Here is a 21628-nt window from a genome sequence, read left to right on the forward strand (position 1 = left end):
ATTTTCATTATCACCACTGGCTTTATTCCAAGGAAAATGAAAATGAGTGAAACTTGACCTGCTCCAATTCATGCATATACCTACATTTCTTGAGAATGGCAGAAAATTGCAGTTGGCAGTGGGCAACCTACAGACAAGCTAGACAGCAATAGATGCTGAGGCCAAGCAGAGCTAAAGGAAACACAGATCCTGTTCTTACAGCTGAGCGCTGAGAGCCGCTCTCCTGCCTGAGTTCCTATTCCACCTCGCCTGACCCTAGTTTTCCATAATAATCAAGCAAAGTCTATTTTCTTTTGTTGCCATGAATTTGGCGATAGGCAAGAAGGCTTGGGGGCAGCAACCCCCTCTTGCCTGACCATCCTGTAACATGTCAGAAGCTGAACATCAGCAAACTAACCAAGAATGGCCTGAGGACCCAACGATCCTTGCTCTGGAGATCTGCAGAACTAAACAGCATCCTGTGACGAGGTATTTGGGATCACATGGGCATGACCTGGCCCACTCCCTGTGAAAAGACACCTGCCAGTCTGGAAGCACCCATCAACTGCCTGTATAAGCCACTCCGAAGTCAGCTTCCTGGCAAGATAGGCTTGTGACAAGAGTCCCTCATCTCTTCCAGCTGTTTTTCAAATGAAGTTACCTTCCTTGGCTCAACACCTTGACTCTTGACTAAATTGATCTGGGATGCAGCAAATGGCCAGACCTGGGTTGGGTCACATTCCTGGGAGCAAATACTTCCTCAGTCCTCAACCCCATCAGCATACTGTGTGGGGAGGAGAATCACATGGCCTAACATAATAACATGCACTAATTACATGAATTCATATCAAGAAACAGTAATTCACTCTCTGGGTGAATGCTTGAGTATTAAAGCAGGTGCATATGACACTTGAATACCATCTACTTCAATATTCATATTAAAACGCTAAAAAGAAAAACAAAGTGGCTGGATTTTGATGCATTCATGAGTTACATTTGTATGCTTCACCTTGACCCCCTTCCCACGGCCGTGAAGAGCCATGTGCACCAGATTCTTCAACACTTCCTCAAAGACTAGTATCTTTGGCCAACTAAGGAACCATCCCAGACACTCCAAACTCCTACATACTTACCTATTTTGCTGTTCCAAATATTCTATTTATTACTCTGAAAGGAATTTTAAACCCTTTCTGAATCACAGGAGACACTAAACCCAAGCCCAGGAAGAAGGTATTTTTAAATGTTGACAATGCACTAATTTAGCTTCAAGTACAAATTCTGTACTTTCTGTAGAACCTTCCCAATGTCCCAATGTTGCTGGCTAAATCAGACAGTATCGAGACTCAGAATGCATCATTTTGAAAGTTGACTCCTAAGCTAAAGGCTAGCCAAGATCTGGGAGTATGCAAATTATTTTTTGATACACCAAGATCTTAAAGCACTAGATTATGCTCAAGATAAGATTAAAGATGAATGCAAAAACAACAATGAAATGAATAACTAAAAACCATCAAAGGGAAGGCAGAAAAGAAGAACAGAAAGCTCTAAGCAAAGCAGCTCTACTTACTGCCTTCAGGCAAAGAGCAACATGCGAGCGACAGCAGACATGAGCTTTACCTTCAGGATCAAGACTATGTTTTCTGGCTGTGAAGTCAAAGCAGTGGAGGAGTTTGTGTGTAGCAGAGGCAGCGGCATCAAGAAAACAGACAGGAAAAGTCACATGAGTGATTGACCACAACCAAGAACATTAGCATCCCGCACAGAGAAAAATCAACCAACAGAAGAACAACGTAAGAAAGAAGTGTAATACCCAAGTGTGCATTTGAGGAACTGTTCTGAGTAGAGCCAAGTTCTGAAATTTACATTTCGATTACTGAAAGCTTCTTGGTTTTGTTTTGTCTTTGTACTAAGAACCCAGGGGCACTTAACCACGGAGCCACATCCCCAGCCCTTTTTATTTTTTATTTTGAGATAGGGGCTCACTAAAATGCTTAGGGCCTTGCTAATTGTTGAAGCTGGCTTTGAACTTATGATCTTCCTGCCTCGGCCTCACAAGCGGCTAGGATTTCAGGCGTGTGCCACACCTGGAGAAAGGTTTTTAATCAGTATGGGTCACTTGTGAAAAAGTGAATTAGAAAGTCACAAATGCTTAGCATGCTAACCATGTGATCTTCATAAAAGAGAAAACCAGAGGCTGACTAGAGTCCCATCCTCTCTAAAATGAAATCTGCTGGTGTCCTCCTGGCTTCACAGTGGTCAATGGAGTTCCGCCATTTTTATTCCAAACTTTTCAATCGGTTCTGTATCATCTAATCTTGGCTTCAGGTGCCTGTTCTTCTCAACCATCCTTGACCATCTTAAGGTATTTGTTGTCACCCTATAAAACATCCCCAGAACGTGTCCTGTGTGCTGCCCTTCTTCATTCTGGGCTCTCCCATGCTGCATCTTCACCCAGAACGTTATTCTCATTTGCTCTTCTCCTCATGAAACTCAACACTAAGTCTAGGTGTGGCCTCCTCAAGACATTGGGGTGCCCAACATCCTCTACTTACCACCATGGAGCCCTATACTTGGCCTGTGGCAGCAGAGATGCTCCATAGAGGATACAGCTATCTCCACACCCTGTTCATGTCTGGGAGAGCAAGACCTGTGACAGTCATGCTCACCGTGTGCTCCCAGGTGCCCAGCCCAGGACCTGGCACTAACAGTCACCCAGTCAAACTCTGATGAACTGATGAACTGAGGAACAGGAGACCCAACCGTATACTGTTCACCAACAATTCCTGAACAATGGTGCAGAGATGGGGGCTGGCAGTGTTGGGGATAGACCAACCCATAGTGAAGATGCGATGAGTTTTCCATAAAGCTAGATTTGCTCAATTTATAAAACTATCCTTTTCTGGTGATATGTGTAGGAAGGAAAACGGAAGTCATTATGGATTTTATGCTTAATTTTTTTGTATGTATATGTGGCCCTGAGGATTAAACTCAGGAGCACTCTACCCAAAAGCCACATCCCTAGTCTTTTTCAATTCTATTTTTGAGACAGGGCCTTGCTAGGTTGCCCAGGCTGGCCTCAAACTTTCAATCCTTCTTCCTCAGCATCCCAAGTTGGTCCCATAGGCTTATTAACCCTCAGGGCTCAGTATCCCAAATGTGCCAACCATAAGCACTTCACAGTGAATGTTAAAAACACTGACTTCCGGGCTCTACCCTAGAGTGTGTGAGTCAGGAGATGTGGAAAGACCAGCAATTGTCTTTAATAAGAGCCCTGGTGATTGTAGTGTTATTCTGAACTCACAGTTAGGTCAGTGTGGGAACCCTGCCCTAGTTTGGCTACAATGGCTGGCCACTCTGGGCTGTGGCCGGGGCAGAGCCACCCAAAAGTTACAATAATCGGCCGATTCTTTCATGTTCACTTCTTCCACCCAAGAGTCACCCTGCCCTGATACACATGATAGGGTGGCAGCCCACACCTCTGGGGAGCTGGGTGCATTTCACTGTTTCTCTTTCCACGCTGGCTGTCATGCAGATCTTATCTTCTGTGTAATGTGGCAGTGTGAGTCCTGGCTCTGCCACTACTAAGTGATTCTGTACTCCAGTTGCTCATTATGGTCACTTAGGGAGCAATTAAAACATACCAGTAGCCAGCCAACCCTGAACAACTACATCAGAATGGGGTCTAGACATTGCTATCCACACTCCACTGAGCTTCAGTTTCCTGGCTGACAGAATGGGAATAAGCCGAGACCATACCTTATGCTGCTATTGCAAGAACTACATGGGAAAATGGCAGGAATGAGATTTGTGCCTTCTTCTATTCCAAGTGTCTTGATGAATGTTAAGTGAACTGATACTCTTGAATTCTTAAGACCAATGCCTGCCAGGGTGATGCTCAAGAGCCACCTGAGCTCCAGGAGCCTTGAACCATGATTCCTGGTGGTGCACTACCCTGCCCTGTGTTCTCCATGTGCCATGGCAAGGGAACTGAACTTTCTTATTGGCAGAGTGTCCTCTCCCCCTGGGAGGGCCGGAAACGGGAGCTAAGTCACTTACGCCTCAGATAAGTAGGTGGCATCCAAACTCACCACCCTGCTTGTGTGAGCACCTAACATTTACTAAATGCCGCATTGGTGTCCAGTGATTTTTTAGGATGTTAGTGCTAGTGAGTTTGTCACAGCAACAGGGACGAGTCCCAAGCCCTGTACCTTTCCCCAGAGGAAACATAAAGAAAGGGCAAGGAAATAAGTGAGAAATGAAATAAATGAGGAAAGGATGAAGCAGCTGAATCTAGTAGGGAGCTGATCAAGAAATAAGAGTAGAGGTAAAACACCACCACATGGAAACGAATCCAGTAACCATGACAAGGAAATTCCTGAGTCCCGCTGACAGAGATGCACAGAACAACCAAGATGGCAAGCAGCAGGTGGGGAGGGTCTGCTAGGAGAACGGACTCAGGGAAAGGTTTCTCCTTGAAAACTGTGGATAATACTTACAGGTTATCAGTGGGAGGTGGTTTTAAGGAATCTACCCAGATGCCCCAAGCCAGGCATTCTATCACGGTAAGAACCATGTCCTTCCTCTTAATTGACAGGTGCTAGGCTTGCCTTCTCGAGTTGCCTTCTAGGCAGAACCCCAAGGGAGCATGTCACTGAGTGACACCATGCTGTACTCCTCTTGTACCGTCAACCAGGATGTGGAGGGTCTGGGAAGTGGCTCACCCCCAAGCTCTGACCCCCAGGAGAACGTGTTCCGGAGCTCTGCGAAAATGGCTGAGCGTGGTGTGGCTCACTTCTGTATCATGAGCCCAGGCCCTGGCAATAAATGGGGTGGACCCTTCAGCTGCCCGTGTCCTCTCTGGCTCAGCACCTCAGATGGACAGACGAGTCTTGTGAAAACCAGAAGAATCAGCAGATATCGGTCACATGGAAGTACGTCTGGGACCCGGCACGTGCTGAGGAGATGCTGGGATTCCGTTTGAGGGCACTCGGACCATCAGAGTTGTTTTGAGGTCATCTGTTCACTGCTCCTTTCTCATCACAGCTCCATGATCCCCCTTTAAGGCTTACTCAAAGGCAAGGAGAGCTCAGTCACCCCCCACCCAGACTTGCCTCCACAGGCCTCATCCTGGCTGTAGAATCTCTCACAGGTTCTCTGAGAGCACATGCAGTACTCCTTCCTCAGCAAACTGGGGATTCAGTCACACTGGAGTAACAGGTAACTTGGGATGTGACCATTTCTGCCCAGGGACAATCACCCACTCTAAAAATTTGTGGCTGAAAATGTGCAAGGACAGCTGAGTCCGTGACACTCTCTGCACACAGCCAAAGAGCTCAGATAAGACCTGTTTCTTCCAAAGCAGTCCTGTGGCTTGGAACAAGGCTCACATTCAATGATGCTATTTGTCCTTTCAGAGTCAGAAATGGTCTGGGTGTAAATCCCAGCTTCCTCACTTAGCCACTGGGTGACCTTAGGCAAGTTCCCTTGGCCTCTCTGAGTACAGGACTTCTTCTGCCTTTACAATGGCACAGTTGCTTGCTCCTTGGAAGGCTGTCCTTGTGAGAGTTAGAAACAAGGCAATGCTCATAACCCAGAGCCTGGCACAGACAGCCGGAGATGGCGGCTCCTACTTTCACAGGGAAGATGGTGAGCTAGTGTAAGAACAGGCTTTAAGAAGCTGTTGAGTGGCCTGGTGCTTCAGCCAAGTGTTTTTGGTGGATGTAAGACTTTACTTCTCACTCTCCTGGCCTTTCAGTCAGTCTTAAAGGCCAGCTGCACACGGAGTGCTCCCTGGTTTCCCCAGGGCAGGGTCCCTCTCTGAACACCCTGGCCCTGGTCACGGGGTACACATCCCCCTCCATCTCGCCGGCCAGTTACCCAGGGTCTCAGTCTGCACAGCTGCCATGACAGAGCACCACAGACACGGTGGCTTCCACAGTGGACACTCATGTCCCTGCAGTTCTAGAAGCTGGAGAATTCCACATCAAGGGGCTGGCAGGGCTGGTGTCTGTGCTGCCTCTCTCCTGGATGGCTTGAGGGCGCTCACCTTCTGGCTGGAGCATCATGTGGTTTTCTCTGCCTAACTGTGTCCTCGCTTTCCCTTCTTATAAGGACACCAGTCATAATGGATCAGGGCCACCCTATACCTCATTTCAGTAATTACCTCTTTGAAAATCCTTTGTCCAAATATAGTCACATTCTGAGCTCCTGAGTAAGATGATGCGGGAGTGAGAATTCTGGACGCAAGTCAGCCATATCATCCAAGAACTTGTCTGTTTCTTTTCTTGGCCTCTCTTTCGCCAACTCTGCATTCTTGGAGGAAGAGCCATACTCTGGCATGTTTGTACCCCTATCATGCATTGATCCTAACTGGAACTCCATAAATATAAATTAAGCAACTACACTGTAATAACTAAAGGAGAGGAAAAAGCCTGGGTAAAAAAAAAAAGTCACAAAAGAGAAGGGGTCCAAGGGTCACTCACTCCTTGGAACAAAAGGTCTACACTTGTGACAGCTTTTGAATCTCCTTAGGAAGAAAGTCCGCTGAAGAACCCCAAACAGAGATCACTGACTCAGCTGCCCAGCTCCTCGGCCATCAAGGGACCCAAAGATGCAGCACAGAGCCAGGAGAAAGAGACCAGGAAGGCTCGACCCCAGGACCACTCACCTGGACAGTCCTTACCTGTGTGCCTGTGCTTTGTGGGCACAGTGAAGTCGTCCTCGGTGCCTGCCCGTGCCCTCGGGCCTCTACCATCCTGGTGTGCCTCCTCAGACTTCTAACTACTGGCATCGTTAATTCTGCTCGAGGGCTTTCTCCAGAACCACAGAAGGTCAGAAGTACATTGAAGTGAACACTGTCCTCCACACTTAAGCAGCCCTTAGGCAGCGCCGCTTGGTCTTGGTATCTAGAAACTGCAGCTCCCCGACCCTTCCTTCCCCAGGTAACCTGGAGGCTGATGTTTTGCAGGTTCCCAGGGCTCTTCTGCAGTAGGCAGTTGTTACCCCCTGGGCAGGTGGCTCATTGGAACCCTTCCCCACATCCCAGGTGGTGTTCCCTGCCCCTCCCTGTTCTTCACTCCTTGACTCAGGGGGCACTGGGGACAACTTATCAAATGCAGCAGTTACCTGACTAAACCCAACCCTCCCAAGATGCCCTGACTTCTTTGGTGTCTTTGCTTAATTAAATCCCTTCTCCCTGGATAACCGTAGAAAGTGTGATCCAATTCCACCTTAAGGGAACGATTCAGTTCATTCAAGTGGGCTCAGGTCTGTATCCTCTCTCTACCCGCCTCCCCCATCGGTTTTTATTCTGTATCCCCGAGGGCAAAGCAGCTCCCAATTTAATACTAAGCTGAGCATGAAGGAGCTGTCCAGTTAAGAATCCTGGAATGGTCAGTGCAGTGGCACTGAAGAGTAAAATGCTTTCGCAGTGAGCTGCATCCAGGAAGGAGTAAGGCTCCTCTGCCATCTCAGGCTTTCCTGCCATCAGATATAAATGACATTTAGAGAAGGTTTTCTCTTTGACTTCTATATTCACTTTTCTCTTGAGTAGCATTTTATTGCAAATTGAGAATATGATGAGGTCATTTAAAACTCTAGCACCTGAGGTCACTGTCCACTGGGCAAGTGTTAACTGCTCCCACCCAAACACTAGCACTGAGATATGTGGCACTAGTCAGTAAAGAATGTCCACCAGGACCTCTGCTTACTGGAACTCAAGGACCTCAGCTACTCTAGCAGAGAACAGGGCCACATGCCTTGCTTACCTTGCTAAGGACCGAGAAAATGACCAACAGACTCAACTAATTTTTATTGTTCTCCATACAAGGCAGCAATTATTTGTCTGTGGGTTTCCCAGAAAACCTGCTCTCATCACAAACCAAGATCAAAAGAACGAACATCCTTCCGTTTAGGTGGCAGTCACAAAACCAAACCAGTGAATCCGCAGCACCATGGGTGTCAAGCAGAGAGGCACTTTCTGAGATTCTGTCCACTCGCCTGCTGATGGGGCCCTGACTCACCTTCCTTTCTCTCTGGTCAACCTACCTGCTTCCTTCATACCTGACCCTTGGCTCACGTGGTTCCCAGTCTGGGATGCGACAGAGACACCTCCCACCTGCTCCTGACCTCTTATCCTTTCCACCCCAAAGTCAATCCCTCTTGGAGGAGCTTCTGTGCAGAACCAGCTCTTTTCCCTCCCTGCTCTCTGAAGGTCACTTATGGAGGTGAAGCTGCTTTCTAACCGGTCGTCTTCTAAAACGAAGCACACTGTCACCGATTGTAGAGATTTTCAAACAACTCTACTCTTATCCCTTTGCTAAAAAATGTCAATATTTCTTTGGGGGAAATTTTAACTTTTTAACAACACACAGTTTGAAAGATTTTCTTCAAATGCTACTTTCAAAATTTCTGCTGTCATTCAAATGGGATCCATAAGGTTGTTCAATGGTCAATAACAAAGGATACTGAAATTACTGATTAAATAATGGCTGTTTGAAGATCTACTTGCCACTCAGCCAAGATTTTTCTCATACATGTTATTTTTAATAACAAACACATCAATAAAAAATTACCTCATCATAAACAGTCGAGACTTCAAATTTGTTCCGTATAAATTTTCTGATGGAGTCTGGGGGAAAAGAGCCACAAAACAGCAAAATTATTTTTTCAGGAAAAATATAAAATGCATATTTAGAAAAAATAGGTTTATCTATGCTTACAAATTATTACTTCTATGTATAGTATTCTATGGTTTTGTTCTTATTTTTTAATGTAGGTAAATAATTGAATTAATGAGCCCTTTGACTCATTAATTGAAAGCGAAGAAGCAAATATTTTTGATTCACTGTTTTGCCAGTGGCAGAATTTAAAGGGCTGCTATTCTAAAGGTTTCATAATTTCTCATGATATACCTTAATATTTATTTACCAGCAAACAAAAGGCAGCTCATTAACAATCACTAATAAAATGTTATGTTCAAATTTCTAATTATTATTTGCAAAAAAATTACCTTTTGATAAGTCCACATTTGCATAATATTTTTTTAAATGAGTCTAGAAGTCAACCTAATCCAAAAGTACTTAGTATAGGAAACCCCTCTGTTTCCCATGAGCAGAGCATGAAATGTCATGCAAAATTGCATTTTGTCCTCCCGTTTCATTTTCCTGCATTTTCAAATTCTCATAGGGCTGGGCCAGAAACGAATGATACAAGACAACTGAGGCCGGACAGTGAAGCCGGACAGTGAAGGACATGCTAAGGAAGCAAATAGGGACTGGTGAGCAAGCCAAGGCTCCAGCTCCCCCTTCTGTTGAGCCTCCTGCCTACCATGCCACCCACAGTCACACCCCAGGAATAGCTTGTGCGATGCTCAGCCTGCATCCGTCACACCTGACCAGTACCAGGATCGGGGTAAAAGAACCCACTATGAATACTTTTTTAAAACAAGGAAGATCAGATTTACATGCTGGAAAACAAAGCAAAACACATCCCAACAGGGTTTTCTGGAAAACAACTTCCATTTGATACACAGAAGACACCTGAGCAGGTGTTTAAAGATTAGGCTGCAGGAAAAGGGATAGGGACTGGGGAACCCAATCAGTTTTTCCACGGCACCCACAGGCTGCACAGGGGCAGGAGGGAGCCCAAGGCAGACCTGCCTGACAGGCTGCCTTCCTCTCAACCAAGCTTTGGTCTGTCCTGTAGATTAGACTTCTATCAGAATTTCACTGGATTAAAGTGATACTGGTCTTGGAAATCAAAATTGGGTCCTCGTTCCCCTGGTGTTGAAGATTAAACGCCCCAGAAACACTGAGGCAAGTGTAGAAAGCGAATTTTATTTAAGAAAGAGACAGAACAGAGATAGCAAGCTTCTTTGGAGAGAAGTTAGGGTCAAAGCTGATTGCCCATGGGAGTCAGGGGGTCTTGCTTTTTTATAGAGCCCCCGCTCCTTCCTGCAGCTGGTGGCCCTTTCTCTCTGGTGTCTGCCAGCCCCTCCAGGCTGTGTGGAGTATACAGGTCCACTCTGAACCTGGGGGCAGGGGGAGGTATCCTGGGAGCAGGAGCCAACCCTGCAGAACCCAGCTCTGGAACTGGAGCTACTCTGTCTGCCTCATTCAGACACCAGACCAGAGGACTGCGATTGCAGAAAGTCTCCCTGAGGCTAAGCAGGGACAGATCACATCCTCTGAGTGAACCTGGACAAGGCTCTATCAATAGCACATACAACAGAAGACTCATAGACAGAGGAGGCAGCTTGGGCCATGGCAGCCACAGAGAAGTGGACTCCCCCAAGTTCTAGCAGGTTCTACCAGAAGTGTGTTTGAGGACCCCCCAGCCTCCCCCTGGTGGTCCTGGGAGTCCGAGGAATGGTCCTAGCTACATCTATATCACTACCCCCTGGCAGCTGACTCCTGTTCTTTGGCTGCCAGTAGACACTGTCCCCTTGCTGTGAGGGCAAAAACCCATCTAAGCTTTTGGAGTAGAGATGTTCTCACTTCCTGTGGGATAGAGCAGCACTCTCCTATAGAAATACAATGGGAGCCACTTAAGTGATTCTATTATTTATTTGTAGTTTAATATATATTGAGGAATGACAGCTGAACATATTTATGGGATACAAGATAACAGCATGACTTTTGAATACCAAGTCAGGGCTAAACAAAGTCAATCAACCCAGCCCCAACCCAGCCGTCGCCTCAAACATCTGATGTCCAACCGAAGAATGGATAAAGAAAATGGGGTACGTCTACACAATGAAATTCTACTCAGCCCCACAGAAGAATGAAATCACGGCATTGGCTGGTAAATGGATGGGACTGGAGAACATCACACCTGGTGAAATAAACCAGAAAGTCAAGGGTTGAATTTTTCTCTCATATACAGAAAAATATGAGATTTTCATGGGATTCCCTCCCCTGCTTTTTCCCCTAGAGCAAAATAAGGGGGAAAAAGGGAGAAGGAATCCCATGAAAATAGAAGGGAGGTCAGCAGAGCCAAGGAAGGGGAGTGAAGTGGAGGGACTGGTAAAGGGAAGAACTGCAGAGTGAATTTGACCAGATTATGTTATGTCCATATATGAATTATACCACAGGGAATTCCACCTGGACGTGTATCTACAAAGCCCCCATTTAAAAACAATGAACAAATACAAGGAAGACCAGGAGACCAGAGGAAGGGGAACGGCGGGGGATGGAGGGGAGGGAAAGAAGTAGTACTGGGGGTTGAAATGAGCAGATTATATTTCATGCAGGTACAATGACATCAAAATTGAACCCACTGTTATGTATAACTATCGTGCACTGATAAAACATTTAAAAATGCTTAAGAAAAAAGTTGGTATGTCACATGCCATTTCAGAAGAAAGCATTCTTATGAAATTTGCGCTTTTCTTTTAGTTTGAGCTAGGTATACCACGAGGACATGGTAATTCCATGTATCTAGCAGTTTCTTATTCGCATTGTATAAAGTTTTTCTTTAGTAGTGTATTTAAGAGATTTTTCAGGTTCAGAACTTTTTATTTTCAACAAGTTGATGAAGATGTGCCAAATAAATAAATACATAAATAAAAAATAAAAAAATAAAAATTTAAACACAAAATTTTAAAAAAAACAACATTTGATATCTTCCACGACAGGCATCTTTGAGATCTGTTCTTCCAGCGACATTAAAGTGTACATTATCAGCTCCTAGCCACTGTGCAACAAATTAAAAAAAAAAAAAAAAGAATCAAACAGCTTCATTCCTCTTATCTGAGGCATTATGTTCTTTGATTGTCGTTCCCTCCTTCTCCTGCCCACCCCTCAACCTCTGTGGCAGCCATCCTACCCTCTGCTTGTTTGAATTCATTGTTTTGATTCAACAGTGAGAATATGCTGTGATTGTTTGGCTTACTTCACCTGGCGTGACAGTCTCCAGTTCTACGTATGCTGTCACAAATGGCAAGCATCTCTTCCCTTCTTCAGGTTGAATAGTGCTTCAGTGCGTATCTGTACATTTTTTAATCCACTCATCCCTTGGTGGACACAAGGAGATTCCTTAACGTGGCTACTACTGTGGATAGTGCTGTGGTGAACACAGTGTGCAGGGACCTCCTAGACACACTAATTTAAAATCTTGGTAGATATCCAGAAGTGGAATTGCTGGGTCATATAAAATTCTAGTTTTAGTTTCTTGAGGAACTTCCATACAGTTTTCCATAATGGCTGCACTGAAATTCCCACCAACGGCATACAAGAGTTCCCCTTTTCTCCAGTCTCACCAACATGTGCCATCTCTAGGCTCTTTGGTAATATTCATTCTAATAAGTGATATCTGTCCGGTACTATGTCACTGTGGTTTTAATTTGCATCTTGCTAATGATTGGTGACATTGCGCCTTTTTTTTTTTCATATGTCACCTGGTGATTAAGGTACCCATCAACCCCCAGGTGACACACAAGACAAGCCACAAACACCTTAAGCCAGTGCTTACCAAGGATGACAACATCATGACCAACACCAGCTCTGGTGGTTTCCAAGTAAAAGATTTTATACTGACGTTTCCCATCCCCTTTGCCAATTTTTCAGCCCAATGAGTGCATAGCCCAGTGCAGGTTCTAAGTCAGGTGAGCCATGGTAACGGCAGCCTCCATTTGTTCTGAGTGTGCTGTGCACTTAAACCTGACCCAGTCTTCAGGGTCATTTAACATTATCTAACCATCTGTCAAGTGCAGCCATCTGCCAAGTGCCCACCACGAGCCACGCAACGTGATACACACAGGGCAGGACGGATAGGTCCTAGGCCACTCTTGTGAAAATAGCCTTCTCTTGCCCTCCAGGAGGCTTCCATGTGGAGGTGACAGTGGCACCATATCCTTCCTGGGCTCTTGGGGGCACCTTCCACCACAGGGTCGGAGGCTCTGGGCCCCTCTGCCACACAGCAATTAATTCATCTCCCGGTATGCCAATTCCATGGTTTTTTCAACAACGAAATATTTTCTTGATATATCATGGTGGATGGAAGACGTTTCAGCTGACAGATGAGGAGGTTATTTTCTTAGTGAAAGACTGTTTCTCTGTGTCTGGCCTTGCAGAATCATGTGCAGGACTCCAGAAGAGGGGCTCTGCAGGGTCCAAGAACGACTGCTGAAAACCTCTCCTTGTTCAACCTCTGGATCTTATGCCTTCTCACCTGGGGGTTGCTTTTAGTTTTATATGAGGATATGAATCAGGAAATCTATCAGCAGGAGGCTGGTTCTGATTCCCTTGCATTACACATGCATCAACTTAGAAGGTAGCTGGGTTTGGTTCTTGGCCCTGTGTGTCAATTCTCTATAGAAGTTGTGTGATGGCTCAAGTCACAGTAATAAGTGCCCTGTGTGGGACCTACATGTGATGGATATACCTCCCTTAGCCCAGTCAAAACTCATCTTTGACCAAGACATTTCTGTTCCCTCACCGACTTCTTTAATACATATGCAGTTCAACCTCAAGCTGGGCCTAGTAGAATTTCACTCTAGAAATGTTTCCTTGGAAAGTGAATAGAGAATTCTAAAACCCCTGTTGTTTGCGGTTGATTTATCAGCTGTGTCCTGAGCTTAAGTGCTCTTGGAAAGATTCTGCTGATGGTATCTGTAAGTCAGTTCTCTTGGGCTCTTGGGTTTGCTTAGAAATGTGATTAATTAAGAGAATAAACAGTGTTAAGTGTCTCTCTGTGGGGAGATGACAAAGCCCCACTTTTGCTCTCAGTGCCACTGTCTTACACCCAGTTTGGGGATTCCCCCACATGGCTCTGTGCTAAGAAGGACTTGGTGTGCTAGTCTGTGTTAATGCACTATTAATCAAAGTGAAAAAGCTGTTCATACTTTTACTCTTAACAGTTTTATGAATAGAATAATACGATGTTCCAGTTCAATTTTGAGACTTGCAAATAGGAGGTGTACAAATCATGATTTTAGTAAATTAGATACTAATTAAAACATGACAATAATCATTTCTTTCTGGGCATGAAAGATTTTCCACGGATTCTTAAAAATAAACTTGACAACTTGCTCCTGACTAGACCAAATTCCTGATGGGACCAGGGGCAGATAGGCAAGCCAACTGGAAAGCTTGACAGAGATAACATAAATCTAGAGAGTTCTCAAGGGTTGTGTTGGCATTGCACAGGTAAGGAAGATCAAGAAGCACTGTGCCCTGAGCAAAATGCTCAGCCCGGTCCACATGGTGCACCACATCAATACGTGAGTGTCTTCACCTCCACTCTGGTACCCCACAGCCTTCATCACTCTGCTTCCTACTAGTCCCTCAGCAAGTGAGCCAGCATGTGAGTGCTCAGTAGGATTCATGTGTTGCCTCCCCTTCTTTGTCCCGCTGCTTGACTCTACTAGCCAGCCCTCACAGTTAGGTGGGACCATGCAGATATACATGCACTTCTAGGTCTGGCCTCTAAACCCTCCCACAAGACCACACACGTTTGCCTCCTTCTCCATCTCCCAGCCAAACATGGAGGATCCCATAGAGAATTCTGAAGCCCAGGGGCATGGCAGAACCTTTAGGCAGAGCAAGTAGAATCCTAGTTCAATGCCCTAACTCTTCCCCTCTAGAGAAGACTGAGCCATGAAAGAGAATTTTTTTTTAACTGAAACTTGGGCTTGTTACAGCAAATGATGTTACTTAACCGAACTAAAATAAGCTGTGGTCAATCAAGTGTCCATTATTTCTCGGAGCACGCTTCTGCTATGGTTTGAATGGCGTTTGACCCTTTCCATCTCATGTTGAGATTTAATCCCCATTTTGATATAAGAAGAGGAAACTCGAAGGAGTGATTGGGGAGCTACCCTTAAGAATGTTATTCCATTTGTACAATTAATGGCTTACCTTGAGAATGGGTCAGCAATAAAAGCCTCTTTGGTTAGATCTCACACACTCTCCCTGTCTCTTGCCTCCTCGGCACAGCACCACTTCCATGCTTTGTTAGCAAGAAGGCCATCACCAGCCGAGGTCCCTTGACCATGGACCAGAGCTGTGAGCCAAAATAAACTTCTTTTCCCTATAACTTATCCAGTCTGTGATATGGCAAGAGAGAGAACACTAAGACACTTCCTCTACCTGAAGCCTATTTGATCAAATAAAGAATAAGAAAAAGTTCATTTTTCTTAAGAGACAGAATATACAGATTAACACACGCAGATGGAGAGTTGGCAAAGCCAATAGATTGGCACTAATGTATACTAAGATTCCAAAAGTCAGCTTCATTCGAGATCCAAATTCCTGCATTCATAAGGAAGAATGCAAGAAAAGGCATGTAAGCCCACAAAAATCACTTTAAAAAAAAGAGCAGTGTAGCTCAGATAAAGTACTCTTCCTGCCTGCTTCTTACCCACATGTCTCCAAGCTTTGACAGTCACCTTGAGCCTGACACGTGTCCATAAGCCTTCTAAAGTTTTACAGCCCACTGGTTTTTCCTAATCAACAAAACACATGTTCATAGCCAGTTTAAACCACTGATTCAAACATGTCTCTGCCACCAAAATATTCACAGAAAATGCTCTTAGGTAACAATATTATCCTGGAAAACGTGAACCAGGTGAGGGTTAAGGCACGTTAGGCTCAAGAATTTGGTACAATCTGCAAGGGTTATGTGCACAAAATGGCCCATACGATGGTTAGGAACATCAGCTGCTCTTTCTGATGAAGAATGCAGATTGAATCGGGATGCAGAGCCTGAGGGCAGAAATATGAGCATTTATTTATGTGGTTTATCTGGCCCAGGACACCTTTGCTAGAGCTCCCCTGAGGAAGGGGTAATTCACTGCTGCCCAGTCTTGACATCCTTCACTGGTCTGGCCTTGCTAGGTTTTGTTTTGATGCTTCAAACTTCCTATTCAGAAAACTAAAATCAAAATTTGTCCTTTCTTGACAGGAAGATATCTCATTACTTTAAGAAAATTCAGAATGTCTCGCTAATTGGAAAGCTTGACTCAGTTTACCTTTTATCAAGAAAAAAGGTGAAGGAACCAACTGATTGCATGAAAATGGTCAAGTCTACACTGAATCATCACGGTTGGTATGATAGTTCTGATAGTTTATAGGTTCCATGGTAAAAAGAAGGGAACCATGCCGTAGGCATTTTATGTAGAGTTCAGGCATACAGCTACGTATCACACTCCATTTGATGCCAGGCCAAGCCCTGTTGTGAGTATGAGTTCTCTGGTTCGAATGGAGGTTAGTTAAGATAGCACCTGTGGTGAAAGAAAGCTAAGCACTGAGGTAGGCCTGTGGGCAGGGGTGTAGCTCAGTGGTAGATCCTACATGTGTGAGGCTCAGGTTCAATCCCCAGCACCACCAAAATAAAAACAAGTGCCAGCCAAACTACAGGCCCAAGGTGAGAATGACCTCATTGGCCCATGTTATGGCTTGGATATGAGGTTTCCCCCAAAAGATTCTGTGTTTCTTCAGGGGGTGACATGATTTGATTATGACAGTCATAACCTACTCAGTGGATTAATCCATTTGACGGATCCATAATTTGAATGGATTGTTGGGTGGCAACTGGAGGCAGGTGAAGAGGGGAGCACTGTGGGAATGCCCCTGAGGATTACATCCTGTCCTCCTGGCTCTTCCTTCTCTCTCTGCTTCCTGGCTACCATGAGGTGAGCAGATTTTCTCCACCATGACGTTCTGCCTCCCCTTGAACCCAGAACGATAAAGACAGCCAACCATGAAAAGAACCTTCTAAACCATGAACCAAAATAAACTTTTCCTTCTCTTAGTTGTTCTCGTCAGGTATTTTGGCCCCAGCAATGAAAACTTGACAAATACAGTTCACAAGTCACAAGGCCTGCACACAGTACAGGCCCTTCAGAGAATGCACTGGCTGATCAGACTCTGCCGCAGAATTTGGGAGACTCTGCTCATTTGATTCTCCAGTGCTTGCAAAGGGAGAAAGCCAGGCTTTTCCCAAACTACACCCTCCTCCCAACCTCATCCTCAAATGCTAGGAAGGCTGTCTACACCTGTCAGTGATCTCCAGAAAGACAGGAGCAATAAAAGATAGAGACAGAGGTGCATGAACATTGAGAGAGACATAAAAATATAGAGATATGTTGTGCAGCATGATGGGAGATGGCAAATCTGAAATCTACAGAGCCCACTGGCAGGCTGGAAATGCAGGCAGAAGCTGATGCTACATCTTGAGGCAGAACTTCTTCCTTCTCAGGAAACCTCAGTTTTGGTTCTTAAAGCTTTTCAACTGGCTGGCTGGAGCCACCCACATTATCAAAGGCAATATCCTCCATGTGAAGTCAACTAACTGCAGGCTGGGGTTGGAACTCAGTGGTAGGAAAAAGTGCTCTGCATACACAGGGCTCTGGCTTCAATCCCCAGCACCTAAACAGAGAGGCAGTTAATTGTGGATGTTAACCACATCTATAAAATGCCTAGTGTTTGATTAAGTTGCAGGGTAATACAGCTTGCCCAAGATGGCACAGAAAATTGGCCACCACTCTACCCAAGCCAGCTGCTAATCCCAAGAAGAATGGTTCTCAGAGCAGGAGGCATCACACAGCAAAATATTTCTGATCATCCCTATTTCCAAAGAGAGATAAAATGTTATCAATGACAGCTCCTAAGAATTCTTGAGAGCTCAAGCCCCCCTCACCAAGATAAGGACAGAACTGAGGCCCCCTCTGTGCAAGGGAAGGAGACCACACCGGGTCTCCAAAGACAACTCACCTTGAATCATGACCCTTAAATGCCCCCAAAGATTGATCTGTTTTGTGTGCACTGAATTAAAAGGCCAGCCAATAAATACCTTCTGAAAAGATTTCCACTGAAAGTGACAAAAGTAAAGAAGTTTGTTACTTGAAAGTTTTAGTGCCACATTTTGGAAAGGAGTACTTCCAATCCCATCCGTCAGCAGCCCTGCCGCCATGATCTACAGAGGAATGAGCACACCTGCCCACTCTGGCTCACCTCTCCCTGTGGCTGGTGCAGCTGAGCTGAGCCTGTCTCCATCGGGTACCTGAGTGGTGCAGACGTAACCACCACTTCCTGCTGCAGCCCAGCTGGACTCTTCAGCTTCATGGAAATGAATGTTTTTGGTGAAACCATTCAAATCCTCACACCATCCAAATGCAATCCTTTGGGTTTGATTATTCATTTCTTTATGTTTATTCTTGGGTTTTGTTTTTAATAAAAAGACTGATGTTTCAGACACTTAGAAGCCACAGCAGGTCTATCAGACTTATGAGAATGCAAGCCTCCCCCCCACCACCACCTCCAAGCACATGACCAAGTATCACTTCTTTCCCTTCATCAAAAACACAATTCTTGCTGGGATTTAGGTGCATACCCATAGTCTCGGTACTTGGAAGGTAAAGGCAGGAGACCCCTTGAGCCCAGGAGTTTGAAGCCAGCCTGGACGACATAGGGAGAATCCATTTTCAATAATAATAATAATAATAATTATTATTATTATTATTATATTATTACTATTATTATTATTATTATTACTACAACAACACAAAACACCCTTGGTATAGTTTTTCCTTTAGGACAGTGATTAGCAAGTGACTCTGTTTGGTTCCTGTCCTTCAACTGACTGAGCTTTTACTAGAATTAGTGACAGCACTCACACACCCTCACTGAATGAAGAACTAGGAAAAACTATTGCAAAAGTTATTCTTAACACCTGGGATCAGTCTGGCCTTTTCAGCTTTCTGCCAGCCATAGGCTCCCAGTAATCCGGGGGCTGTGATTTACGCCTGCCCGTCATCATTTCCAAGTCCTTTGGAGGAAGGGGTCAGGTTGCAGAAGCCTACCGGGGGCTTCTGAGGGCTCCCAGAGCTAGGAATCCTTGGCAAAATCTCCTTTTGGACAGGAGCTGGGGCTATGTGGCCTCCCTGACCACGGGCTGCAGGGAATCCAGCTCCCCCACAGCGGGATGATCGGGGGCCCAGTATCGAAGCCGCTGGTGGACTCAAGGAGAGGGGGCAAGGACCGCTGCCAAAATATTTGTGGATTCCCATGTGCATTCCCCCCGCAAAACATGCCTGGAGAGTGTAATTCCGTTTACAGGCTTTGTGTCTGCTCTTCATCAGGAAAAGTTTGCCTGGTTTGAATTACCTGTTTTGATCTGTACTGACTCTCACATGACCTCAATGACACGGCTGTGTGAACATGAATCAACTAAACCCCATCCTGTTCTATGTGACACAGGGTGGCCTCTGGGGACTGACAGTGGGGCAGGGGTGTTTTTGTTTCTTCCTGGTATGTACTTTGAGTTCACTTCAATTTTTAAAACCTTTTTAGATTCTTTAAAAATAAAACAATTTTATTAACATACTCTTTGATCTCCCCTCCCAACTCCAAGAAAAGAGAAACTTAAGGAAGACATAGTTATTAACAGAGTGAAGTTAAAAATTCTGGTTCCTGTAGGCATGAATCAGATTTTACCACATCTTGTGTAGGATATATGACCGAGAGCGATTTTTACAGTATTTAAGCATGCATAAAAAGCCTACCAAGCGCTGGTCACAATCACGTGGCACAGGAGGGCTCTACTCTCCTTAAATTGGTCCATAGGTGGATGAATAGATAGTGAGATAAACAGATAATTCTTTAACTGTACATGAATCCTGGGGCGATTTCCTAAGTTATAAAAACGTGTCCTACTTGTTCAAGTGTCCGAACTCTGGGTTCAAGTTCTGCATCCAATTCTAACTTTCTCAGAGGGCTTCAGAGGAAAGGAGGAAAGAAGAAGGGAGGCGAAGGGAAGAGAAAGGAGGATCTGCTGTGCACACAGCACCCTAAGAGCTAGTGCTCAAGGCCAGGCGGCAGGGCAGGAAGAGCCTGCAAGCTAGATTAACAGAAACTGGCTTCCAGTTCTGCCTCCAGCGCCCACAAATGAATCAAAGTACAGACGCTCTCTGGGCCCAGCCTCCTCAACTATAAAATGGAGAGGGAGCAATTGTTATCCTGTGAGCTTATCTGAAAGACTATAATTGACAGGTCGTGGCATCTCCCAGAATCCTCCCAGCAAACCTGCGAGGACGCTGAGGCCCGGGAAGGTTGAAGGAGCTGTAGGAGACCACTCTCCAGGAACTCCCACTCCGAGGGGTTTTAATGCCACTGCCCCTTCTTTTCCCACCGCATCCCCTGCGTGAACTCTGACTCCACTTCTGCCCTGGACCCCTTTGGTCATATGGAGTGACCTGCGCCATTTACTTGGATTCTCTGAGCTTCAATTTCATGCATGAAAAGGGGGATGACTCCAAGTAGCACAAATAACACATGCGAAACCCTGATGTGGAACTCTGGGAACTGTACCTGACACAAGGTAAATGCTTCCAAGATGGTGGTAGAGGATGGTGGTGGAGGATGGTGGTGGAGGATGGTGGTGGAGGATGGTGGTGGAGGCCACCGAAGCAGCTGTAGCAGGTTGTGCACAGGCAGTTCTCAGGACATAACTGCTGGCAAAACACCTGTCTGTAGTAGGCAAGAGGCGAAGAGCAGGAGGTGACAGATTGGAGGTTTAGTTCTGATTCTCTGTTTTCTGGCTCCATGATACTGGGCAAGTCATTTACCCTCTCAGGGCCTACACCCCTCCCATATATGGTGACATGATCCAGCTACATTCCCCAAATGCTTAGACACAAATATGCCCCCAAAACCTCTAATGGGAGCCAAGGCTTCAGAGATGAAAAGATACAGTTCTCCCTCAATGAGCTGCCAGAGCCCTGGGGAGACACAGAGGGAAAAGACTGAAGCAGGTGTTGGGGGGAGATGTGTGCTGATGGGGCTCACACCGCCGTCCCTGATGGGGAGCTACAGGGACAAGGGAAAGGCTTACTGCAGCGGAGGACACATGAAAGCAGCAGAAATGTCTCAAACATTAGGCGAAGGGAAGGAACTCCAGGACACGGGGCAGCAGGTTCAAGGTTACAGAGCCACGAGTTGACATAAGGTTCCAGCGACTGCAAAGAATTGGCCCCGCTTCAGCCCAAGACCAAGATGGGAGATGAGGAAAGCCAGCCATCGGCATCCTGGGTCAGAGCAGAGGATCCTAGCTCTGCTGTACAGTGGCCGGGTGGCCCTGGCCGATAACTTAACCACCAGAAGCCTTGGTTTCCTCTCTGCAAATGTCAAGCTATGATTATCACCGATATCCTGTGAGGTACCAAGGACAATTAACTAACGGTCAGCTCTGAGCTTCCGCCGGCTCTAACTAGCCATCATTCTGTGATGCAAAGGATGCTCCTACTGTATACCAGAGCCCGCCGCACACAGGAGGAGCTGACTTCCTGTCCTAAGACGCTGAGGAGAGGCTTTGACCACAGGGGGCGTGGGACGTTTGCAGCCTCATCAGGAGGGGCTTGAGGAGTCCAGGCAAGGCTCCCCCGACTTTGTGACCAAAGATGGAGTCACTGTGGCTGACTGGTCAGTCGTCAAGACCCGGGCCATCTCTGGACATGAAATGATTTCTTCCCAGACAGGAAAGCAGGCCTCAGGCGATCCAGCACTTAAACAGGTCTTCTCAGTATTCCTGGCAGCCATACTGAGAGCCCCAATAGGTACTCAGAATGAGAAGGGGATTCTTGAGAGCCCGGTGGTGCCTGAGACAACTTCCCAGAACCCAATGTGAACGTGATGTCGTCTTGTTGGCTTCG

General features: G+C 45.8%; 1 protein-coding gene across 1 annotated transcript in view; it reads right to left on the minus strand.

Annotated features, from left to right (window-relative positions):
• The window catches only part of PROM1 (prominin 1), a gene marked incomplete at its 3' end in the record, with an annotated part of 107429 nt that overhangs the window by 58014 nt on the left and 27787 nt on the right, over window positions 1-21628 (minus strand). The window contains exon 3 of the mRNA XM_081303476.1: window positions 8553-8608. Within this exon, the coding sequence (XP_081159602.1) occupies window positions 8553-8608 (56 nt within the window). The remainder of the gene's footprint in view (window positions 1-8552; window positions 8609-21628) is intronic.

Source organism: Spermophilus citellus, assembly GCF_964194105.1.
Source record: "Spermophilus citellus genome assembly, chromosome: 8".
NCBI classification, from domain to species: domain Eukaryota; kingdom Metazoa; phylum Chordata; class Mammalia; order Rodentia; family Sciuridae; genus Spermophilus; species Spermophilus citellus.